The 10,443-nt window shown below is 56.7% G+C and overlaps 1 protein-coding gene across 3 annotated transcripts; it reads right to left on the minus strand.

The window, feature by feature from the left end:
- Window positions 1-2,480: 2,480 nt before the first annotated feature.
- On the minus strand, window positions 2,481-10,443 carry PRRG3 (proline rich and Gla domain 3). 3 transcript variants are annotated; one of them, XM_057398459.1, is made up of 5 exons: window positions 10,426-10,443; window positions 7,737-7,778; window positions 6,921-7,099; window positions 3,772-3,932; window positions 2,481-3,267 (listed from the first exon to the last, which is right to left on the minus strand). In XM_057398459.1, the coding sequence occupies exons 3-5, from the start codon at window positions 6,925-6,927 to the stop codon at window positions 2,731-2,733; spliced, it is 705 nt and encodes a 234-aa protein (XP_057254442.1). In that variant the 5' UTR covers window positions 6,928-7,099; window positions 7,737-7,778; window positions 10,426-10,443; the 3' UTR covers window positions 2,481-2,730. The 3 variants fall into 3 exon arrangements, 2 of the variants coding, with proteins under 2 accessions (XP_057254442.1, XP_057254443.1); XR_008970795.1 differs by lacking the exon at window positions 2,481-3,267 and adding an exon at window positions 5,632-6,184 and having other exon boundaries at window positions 3,814-3,932; XM_057398460.1 differs by lacking the exon at window positions 6,921-7,099.

Below are 10,443 nucleotides of genomic sequence, written 5' to 3' on the forward strand. Positions count from 1 at the left end.
CCTGCCGGGGGCAGCACGGGGGCTGCGGGAGCGCAGAGATGCTCCTGACACGGGGAAACACCCGGGATAGAAGCGGACCCAGAGCTCGATCCCCCTCCCTTGTCCCCAGGCAGCCCAAACGCTTCCAGGGGAGGGCTCAGCGCGGCTCCTCCTGGCGCCCCAATGCAGGCACAGCACGGAGGCAGCGGCCATGCGAGCAGGGAGCTGGGGCAGAGCTAATCTCTCCTGCCGCTCAGTGGAGTCTGCAGCGATAAAATGATCCGTTTGGGATGAACGACAGTTTTAAACACTTCTGAATGGGGACAGAGTCCAAGACCTGACCGTAAAATCTGGTCTTGAAAGGGCTTAAAATAAATCCCACGCTGCCCCAGTCTTGCTATTTAAAGGGGATTATCTAAGAGGTTTAGGAGCACACAGAGGAACAGCAGGACAACTTGTGCACCTAAATCCTTGCAAAGACTTTAGGAAATCCTTCCACACTTCACCTACCGGATGGTCATAGCTCACAGGACACCCTCCAGCTCTCAACCACAGCCCAGGGAAGGCAGAGGCTCCTGTTGGAGTTGGGGGGGGGGGGGGGTGTACCAGCCCCACAGTACACGGATCTGATCCCCTCCTCGCTAGGGACTGTGCTGGCGGGGGGAAGAATTGGTGCCATTGCCTCCATCACCTCCAAGATGTCAGCCCCAGCACCCCACAAGATGGAAATCTAGCTGTGCCTAGTTAGACATCCCCCTGTGCTGGGGGTAGAAGGAGGGATGTTCAGAGTGATGGCATTTGTCCTCCCAAGTAACCATTACATGATACAGAGCCCCGCTGTCCTGGGGATGGCTCCCCTGCCTGCCCATGTGTGCATAGCTTTTGCTTTACCTGTTAAACAGTGTCTGAAGCCACTTTTCTGATCCTCTCCCCCATCCCACTGTAGGCAAGCAAGTGAGCAGCAGGGGCTGGAGCTTCAGGTTGGTGTTGAACCTCCACATTCCCTGTGGAAAAACGCCACCCTGTGCCACTTGGACAGTGAGGGTTTTTTAATAAATACCTTTTGGTCTTGCACAGAAATATACCAAGTTTTACAGAATACAAACTGCAGGGATAACAACCGAGCATCGAAGACAGAGGATGCAAAGTGCCCTGCTGTCTCCCCCTGGTCTTTTCAAGGCTCCAACCCCAACAATCACTGTCAGGTCTTCCCAAAACCCCGGTTTGCTGAGGCTGAAAGGCAGAGGAAAGGCCTGGGAGGGGACAGACACGGTGCCAGCAGCTGCAGACCCCAAATGTGCTGCCCCAGGAGCTGGGCAAGCCTCAGCACTGGACTGAGGGCACCGACTGTAAGAGCATTGCTGGGACCAAGCGGGGCACAGGCAGGCGATGGATGCACAATAGCCTTGCGGTGCTGGTGGAGGCTGGTGCTGGGGTGAACACCTCGTGGTGGCGGTTTCTGGGCTATTCCTGGGGGGTTGCTAGGCACAACCCCATTTTTAACGCATCAGACATGACTGGGAAAGGCCAGCCCCACTGCCTGGACCCCAAAAGCAGCTGCACAGGTAAAGGGGACAATGATCCCACAGCAAAGCATCTGGCTCTGCTCTAACACAGCTGTCTGGCCAGGGTTTGGCCCTGCTCCTGACCCACGGGTATCACCGGGCTGCGGCATGATCAGCCAGCTCCCACCCCTGCAGCTGCCTCTGTCAGCAGGCCCTCCACACCATGGCTACAGCCACCAAGACCCAAGAGAATACAGTCTCGCATTGCCCTTTACCTGCTCTGGAGAACAAAGAGCCCCAGAGAGAAGGGCCAGGCAGGACAGAGAGGTCTGGGATAGGGAAAGAGGAGGTCTGGCCTGTTCACAGGCTCCCTGTGCCCGTATCCCACCTCTGGGGCAGACACCAGACAGGCCACGCTCCAGGAAAGAGGCACATCCCCATGGGACCAGCTTTGGCTTGAGGTCAGAGATGACCCCACCAGCCAGCTCCACCACAGCCAGCTCCACCTCCAGCTGCCTGGTACCCCACTGTGGGAAAGCAGAGAAGCTGCTACTCTGAAGCCACTTATCTCCCATATAGAACCATCACAAGCCCTTCCCCATTCCCAAGAAGATCTAGGAGATGAGAACACCCCCTGACTGCTCCTCCCTCATCTCTGGACAGCAAATATTGCTACAGGCACCACAGGATGGACTGGGCTCCCCAATCCCACCTGGCATCACATCCACACAAGGGAGGCACTTTCTCTCCAGGGAGAGTGTGGAGGCTGCTTGTGGGGATGGACAGAAACTCACTTCTGCATCCCCAGCTCCTCATCTGAGCCCCAAGCAGCAAAACAGGGCCCAGCAAGGCCATGGGGTAAGGCTGAGCAGTGTCCCAGGGAGGCTGTTTCAATCATGTCTCAATGAAAAATGTTATGTCTATTTGAGGGAGGGGAGTGAGGAAATCAAATGCACCATGGGGAGACCCCTGCGTTGAGCCAGGAACAAGCTGGCTGCTACAGCACTTACGTGAGTGGGGAGTGAAGCACAAGAGATGGCTGGTTCCAGAGCCACCCCCGCAGCCCAGCCTCACCACTTGTGGACAACTACTTAGGGTTAGGAGGGTAAGGCTATTGGGATTTCACCAGCTTGTACAGGTGAGATGGAATGCCAAGTGGCACCTGAATGGGGGCCCCAGGCCCGGCCAAGGGAAGGTGGGTGGGTGAGTGTGAGTACGTGAAGAGGCAGGGGAGAGGCAGACCCCGCTATTTGCCTGCAGCAGAGGCACTGGCCACGATCTCTTCATACTTGGGTGGTGGGTCGTTGTAGGAGACGCTGGTCTCTTCCCCACTGCTGCTCTCTGGGTTGCCTGTCACCTCCTCATAGGAAGGTGGAGGGGTGGCACTGGACAGTCTGGAGAGGACAGAGACCGAATGCTCTGGTGGGCAGAGGGTGCTGTCTTGCTGAGGGGTGCCCCCAGCTCTGCCATCTCCAGCTGCCCTGTTGCTGGCCTCTCGCTGATACTGGGTTTCCCCTTGGCTCTGCGACCGCTCCCGGTACACCATGACCCTGGGGAGGCTGCGTCCCGTCCGGCTGGCCAGGTAACGGCTCTGGGCATAGGAAGGGCGGTGGCGGGTGGCCTTTTGAAGCTGGCATCTCCAGATGATGAAGAGGGCGATGACGATCAGAAGAGCCACTCCCAAGAGGGGCACCACCACGTACATAGCTTCTGAGCGCTCCGTATTGTGCCCTGGGTCCTTGACAGAGTAGACATAGTTGGTGTAGCCCTTCCAAAACTCCATCTGTGGCAGGAACAGAGAAGTAACCATCATGTGCTGCAGGTGGGAAAAGCACCCCTTGACTACTACCAGCAATAATCACTGCCTTCCCTAGGCTAACAGAAGAGGCAGGTTTTTGGCCGTCCCCCACCACTCTATCCGCATCTGCGGGGCTGTGGGAACCAACACAAGCTCGTGGGCACATCCCTCAACAGCACCCAACAGCTCCCCAAGCAGGGAGAAATTTGGCTAAATCCAACCCTGGAGAACCGGGGACAACAGCATAAATTTCCTACACATGTCATGGGAGTGCCAGGTCAACCACAGCTTTGGGCATGGTGTCCTGGAATACCAAGGTGAGGGCACTGTCTGGAAAGGGAAAGTCATGCTGGAAACGCTGCTTGAGGATGGAAGAGGACAAAGGGAACAGGAGAGGCTGTTTCCCTTTGCGCTTTCTTCCTTTGCTTCCAGCTTGCCAAGGTGCAAACCCTCACACATCCACTGGGGAGCAGGGCAGGACAAACGCACCGTCTTCTCCTTGTTCTCAAACACTTCCTTGACCTCCTCATAGCTGCAGACCTCCTCAATGCACTCCCGCTCGATGGTGCCCTGCCGGATCTCCTCCAGGAAGCCGTTGGCTCGGGGAAAGCGCTTCAGGACCGAGTGGGCATTCCTGGCCCCCAAGAACACTGCAACACACAAGGCAAAGAGATGCTGAGCAGGACAGCCCCACACCTGACCTCTGCCCAGGCAGGCTTTCCTGCCTGGCTTCCCACAGGATGCTGATGCTACAGGCATCCCAAACACCAACAGCCCAGGGCTATAGGGTTGTAGTTAGCACAGCAGTGCCCACTGAGGGAGAAACCACCCAGAGGGGTGCAGAGCTCTGCCTGGAGATATACAGCACCAGGAACATCCTTCCAGCTGGGATGCAGTACTAGAGACATTGGAAGTGGCACCTGCAGACCACACAGGGCAGCTAGGAAAGAGACAGAAAGCTCCAAAAAGACTTGTTTTCAACCTCCTGCCCTTGATGGGATTTCACTTTGCTGCAGAGCAAAGGAGATCCTACCAGGTGAGCAGGACCCTGCATGGCTGGGATGCAGAGCCAGGCCTCTGCCAAGGCATGGGGTCAGCAACAAGACAGACTCACAACATAGCGCATTGTGCATCATTCCACAGTCATGCATCACCCCAAAGCCTCCTCTCTTGCTTCAGAGCTCCCCAGAAGGGCAGCCAGCCTGCTGGAAGCTGGTGTACCTGCTGCCAGCTGCTGTGGAGTCATGCAAGCTTAGTTAGGTGGCTTAGGGAACTCTGCTCTGGACCCAGAGAAACCACTGGGCAAACATCCCCAACACATGGGGTCATGAGTCAAATACTGAAAGGGGCCTGAGCCTCTCCTCACATGGCAGCATGTTCTCATCACTACTGCATTTTGTGCCATGACCTCAAAACCAAACCTTCCTCTGCTCACAAAGCCTGGGAGACTCAATGGTCTCACAAGACCATTGTGTCTCACAAGACACATCAGGTCTTCCCAAAGAGCATGCAGTCACGAAGCCAGACATCCCACCTATGAGAAACACAGCCCTTTCGAAGCCTCTCTCTATGGAGGGAGACCTCCATGGGGCGCAAGGAGCAAGCACCTACCAGGACCTGCAGCAGCACAAGAAAGGCAAACGAGTTGTTGCCCAGAAGGCAGAAACTCCACACAAACCACGATCCTTCAAGGATCCAAACATCCCACGCATGCATTTCATTAGAGTGTTTCCATCAGGCAGCCCAACACATTCAGCTGTAGGCTGGCCCCATCTCTTCCCACCAAGCCACATAACTGTGCTGCTTCCCTTGAGGAAGATGAATCAGTTCAGCTGGCTGATCCACAGAAACCCATTTACCTCCTTCACCCTCAGGCTGCCTTCCATTGGATCAACCAGATGAACAAACTCACTGCAGCACCATCAACAGATGCAGGGCAAGGGGACAGCAGGAGTTTCCCATTAGACCAGCTTGGCTGTAAGACAGATGTACTCCTTCAAGAGGGAGCTTGGTGAAGAACAGATCTAACAGTGAAATGCCACCAACTTCTTTCATTAGGAGCCTTTGCCAGAGACCGGCAGGACTTCACCTTCCATGTATCCTGCTCCTAAAACAATACAGCAAGAAACACTCTCACACTGTCTCAAGGCAGGAACAAGACCATGGTGTAAGCAACTCCCACCGTGCTACACCATCCCATGCCTGGAAGCACTGTGCTCTTTTTGGCCTGTGTAGGTGCGTTTCCCCCCCACCATGATTTATTAATGGCTTGTTCAGTGAGTGTGCCTGCAGAGGGCTGCACCGCTGAGGTGTGAATGAGGAGCAGCATGAATGATGTGAGTCACAGACCTTCCCTCAGAAGCAGCTTTATTATGCAAACTTTCTTCTATTTTTGGTTTTACAAGGACAACTGAGAAAGCGTTTCCAGGAGGCACAGAAGGCACGTGGCAGGAGGGCAGGGATCAGCTTGCCTTGGCTTTCGCAGTTGAGGGGAGGGAGCACGTTGGCAGGCCTCTTGAGCCTTTCCAGAACGAGATGAGGTTTGACATCCATCCTGTAAACATCCCATCCTCTGCTGGACAAGTCTGCCCTCACCTCCTCTGCCTCTCGCCTTGATCAGGCTGCGGTACCAACTCTCCCCTCCTCGGCACTTGAGTCTGAGCCTCTTCCCAAGCTCCTGAGCACACCCTGAGCAGCAAGCTTGGCGCAGATCTCACTGTCAGGGTTTCCATCCCTGCAGTCACTTGACCCTTTCCCTGCTCTGTCGTGCTGAACTGGCCGCTATAGTGGAAAACAAAAACAAGACACATAGGCAGGCAGGTATCACAAGCAGTGTCCCAGCTGAAAGCAAACTGCGATGGAGCTGTGTGCCTCTTCCTACAGCCAATTTCCCCTCGGGGACCTAGAAATGGCAGAAGAGCAGAAACTAAGTCACTGCTCCCTCCCCTCTTCTACACAGAAAATGCAAAGAGCTCCCATGTGCCTGGGGACCAGAGTAGAAAAACAAACGGCCTTTGGGAAACAAAAGCCTTGCCAACCCTCATCTCCAGCCTGGATCCCCAGACAGGGAGAGCCCACAGCTAAGCAGGTACAGACCCCAAACTGCAGGGCAAAGGGGACCTCCCAAAGCCTCAGCACTGACCCCTTGTGCCTCTCCCACTCTCTCCACACCAGAACCGGTGCTTGGGAAAGACCAGAGCTTTAAGCAGAGGGAGCAGGAGCAAGGGCTGGCTTCACCGCATCACTGCATCCCTGCTGCGTTTCCCGAGGTGCTGCTGGCCTCTGGTGGCAGGCAGGCTTGGCCACACCACAACCCACAGTGGGGACCCCCCCCTCTGCAGAACGACACGTGGCTGCATCTGCAGGGGAACAGCAGGGCTGCACGCTGCTGGGAAGCACATGAGGAACACGCTGACCACCACGTCCCCCTCACCACAAGGGTGACACCTCCCACAGGTAAGTGCTTGTGAGCCAGCACCTGAGCTCTAAGGGGGAGCAAAGGCAGCAGAGGAGGAAGGCAGGAACCCAGCTGGGTGCCCTCCTCATTAACAGATTAAAATGCCTTTTAAAACCCACTGCCTGATGATCTGTGCTCCCTTCCCCACCTAGCACAGCACAGATAACGAAGGACGGCATACCTGTCATCCCTGGGGTCCTCCTCCTGCCCAGCGTTGGCTGCTGGCTCCACCTTCATAGCTGGCTCTGGCGACATCCCGAGCACATCCCGAGATCCCAGCCGGATCTCTCCATGTCCCCGTTCACAACTGCTGTCCTCCTTGAGCTCCCATCACACCGCTGCACACAGCCTCTGCGCAGGCTGCTCAGAAGAGCGAGGAGGGAGGGTTGAGCCCAGCTCCTTACACACCACACGTTATCCTCCACCCTGCACCCTCGCCAGCCTCAGCCCAGCTTTAGCCGCGGGCCCCATCCAACTCCTTCCGATGCCAAGACACAACGAGCTCCCGGTGAGGCACTGGGAATGCAGAGCCCCAGTGCCACCAGCCACCCAGGCTACAAGGCAGCGTGGCCCAGGGGATGGGTAGCATGTGAGATGCCAGTCATGGGCCACGAGGAGCACTGTTGCTAGAAGACGTCAGCGCAGACCAGCAGCCCCTGCAGAGGGGCCAGTCAGCCCAAAGAGCCCCAGGGAGGCCAGCCTTGCACAGCAAGCATCACGCACATAGAGACATGCTGCAGCGTGCAGGGAGTCCTGGAGAGGTCAGCCCTTCAGCACCTCCTCTCAGCTCCCACCTTGCACAGCGGAAAGAGAAGCACAAGTCAGGCCAGACCTGAGGAATATCCATGGGTAAGAGCCGATGGCATGTGCTCCCCACAGAGAACAGCACCCCCCCCAGAAAGCACAGGCACCCCTTCCTCGAGAGGTGGCTGCCAATCATCCCCTTCTCTCCTCCAGCACCACCACCACCTCTGCAGCTTGCCTGGGGAGCACTTACTTGCCATGCTGCCTCACTCGGCTACAGGGGGCTCCTGCCTACCTGCAGGGAAGAAAACAGGAGAGTCACTGACAGCTTAAATGTCACCCCTGAAGCCCAAGACCTCCGTTGCCCAGGGTGAGGTTCATGCAGGAAGCAGGGTGCTGCCTGGTGGGCCCACGGCAGTGCCTCCTCAGAGAGCCAGGGGCTCATGCTGCCTCCCCACTTATTGCACTGCTGGAGGGGCTCAGGGCACCCTCAGCTCCCCGACAGCCTGGGGCAGGTCTCTGCTGTCCTTGTGCTGCACCAGCCCAGGGCCCTGCCCAAGAAGCCCAGAGGGCTGCAAATAAGAGAAGTAGAAAAATAACTGGCTGAAGGAGAGTCCCCATATCTCATCAGCACACGAGATGACCTGCATGTCAGAAGCAGTCTGGTGCTCTTCCCCTCCACAAGAGATTGATGGATACAGGTAAAGCAGTCATCCTGTTTTCAGCAGCTTCACAGCCGTGCCAGTTCTCACCTCTGCAACTCCTACCCACAATCTGCAATAAACAGGGCCATGCTATTTTCTCCACTGCCATAAAACTGACTACACTGCAGGAAAGCAAAGGATATGCATCCCTTAAAGGTTGTTGGACCAAGCTAAGGGCAGCGGTAAGAGTGGCAGAGCTCCCTGCACACCACCAACAGCTCTCCAACTAGAAAAGCAAAACCACACTGAAGATAACCCTACAAGAGTGAAACAAAGTCCTGCAGAAGCAGACTATATCCTTCTCTGATCGCAGGAGGAGTTTCACTCACTTGCTTTTCATGCTTTGTCTTGTCCCTGCGCTTAATGCCCCACTGATCAGACGTAGGGGGCAAACTTATCTTCTCCTGCCCTGTGTGACACCTTGCTTTGGCAAAGCCATAACTCTGTCAGGAGCCAGAAGGGACTGGATTAACTAGCTCCTACACTGATTTACTGTGGATGAAGGAGCAGTTAGAAACAGCAGGAACTAAACCACATGCTGACTTCAGGTTCAGGACTTCAGATATTCAGAGTTATCCCAAAAGCACTTGAATCCGCTGAACTGCAGCAAGGTCAGCGACAGCACAGAGCCCTTCCCGGGGTCAGTGGGGCTAGGAACACATTTCTCATTGCACACAGACACACAGCAGGGCTTATGCACAGCACCCCAGCGGGCACCACCACTCCTCACCCACAGCCACCTTCTCAGTAAATCTAGCACCAGGAGGCCTTTTCCTCAAGGAACTGTGCACCCAATCCCACTTCTGAGTTGTCCTGGGGCATGTGGGAGCAGCTGGGAAGCCTCTGGATCTGTGCACCCCCCCCCCCCCCAGCTCTGAGCAGGGACCACCCAACCTGCTTTTGCTGTCATCAATCTTTACAGAGAGACCCAAACCTACAGGACAAATAACACATGCAGAACACACACAGAATGGGAAACTTGCCCCTGTTTCCATTAAAACCCCTGTATCACTCATAGTTACAGGCATTCCCCCCATCTGGTGAACAGAGGATGCAGAAGTAAGGGTATTGTCAGGATCCTGAGCTCCATAACTCACGCCATACATCGGGCAACACGTTTAATGCATCAGGAAGATTTTTATCCTAAACTTTTTCCCCAAGTATCCACGTCAATGCACTCAGTATCAGAGCTCAGAGGTGGTTTATTCCAGTGCCACAACAAGACAGGTCTACATAAGCCTACAGGCATGAGCGATGCCTGCGAGCAGGGCAGACATCCCAGACACTTATTTTTGTTTCCACACGCAAATCCCTCACCACCACCCCCGGCTCCAGCACGCAGGAAAAGCTGCTCCCCCAGCCAAGGCAGGCAGCATCCCTCCTGCCCCCGCACAGCCACGCAAGCTGAGAGCAGCCGAAAGCTGGAGGCTGACCCAGCAGACACCCACCCAGTCCCGGTTCTATCCCCACCCCCTCGCTTCCCAACACGCGTTCGCCTCCTCTATAAATACCCCATCGATGGAGGTTGCTACGGCAACCGTGAGGAGGCGCGAGGGATGCAGCCATGAGAGTGAGGATGCTGCAGTCGCACATTCGTGTCTCCCCCGGGCTCCCCCCATTCCGTCACCGATCCCAAAGGAGGGAATCGTGCTGGTGAAACATGGAGTGTGCGTGATGCCGGCAGAGCCTGAACGGGCATGGGAGCGGGGGCACACACCGGGACGTGGCACCTCCTCGGCAGGCTGGGGGGCACAGGGACGGGTCAGGGGATCCACCCTGGGCAGTGCCAGCATGCGGGCAGGCAGCTGGCTCTGCCGGCACCACGGCTGCCAGCCGCCCGGCGGGATTCCAGCGGTACTGGGGGGGTTCCGTGCCAAGATGCACAGAGGAGAAGGGGCTGCTCGGGCTCCGCTTGCCAAGGGACCGCGGGGTCCCCACGGGTTGTCAGCAAGCCTCGTCCTCCCGGAACAGCCTTCGGGTCCCACCCGGCCCCTCCATGCCAGCACCGGCTCTGCCCAATCCCAACTCCAAGTTACTTCCACCAGCCTCCAGTGTGCCCCCGCCCCGGGGTCCCCCAAGCCCACACGTGAACTTGCCCAACCGAGGCGAACCCCCCCACCATCACACCCCTGCCCCACCGCCGCAGCTCCCCTGTTCCCCAGACGCCCCTTGCCAGATCCACGACCCCGATTCCCACCTCGCACCCGGCCCAGGACCCTCGCCCCACGCCGCCCTTACCTCATGGCGGCCCCGCCG

This window comes from Pezoporus wallicus, unplaced genomic scaffold (assembly GCF_028554395.1).
Source record: "Pezoporus wallicus isolate ANWC-B61680 ecotype Strahan unplaced genomic scaffold, APGP_CSIRO_Pwel_v1 contig_10431, whole genome shotgun sequence".
Lineage (NCBI taxonomy): Eukaryota > Metazoa > Chordata > Aves > Psittaciformes > Psittacidae > Pezoporus > Pezoporus wallicus.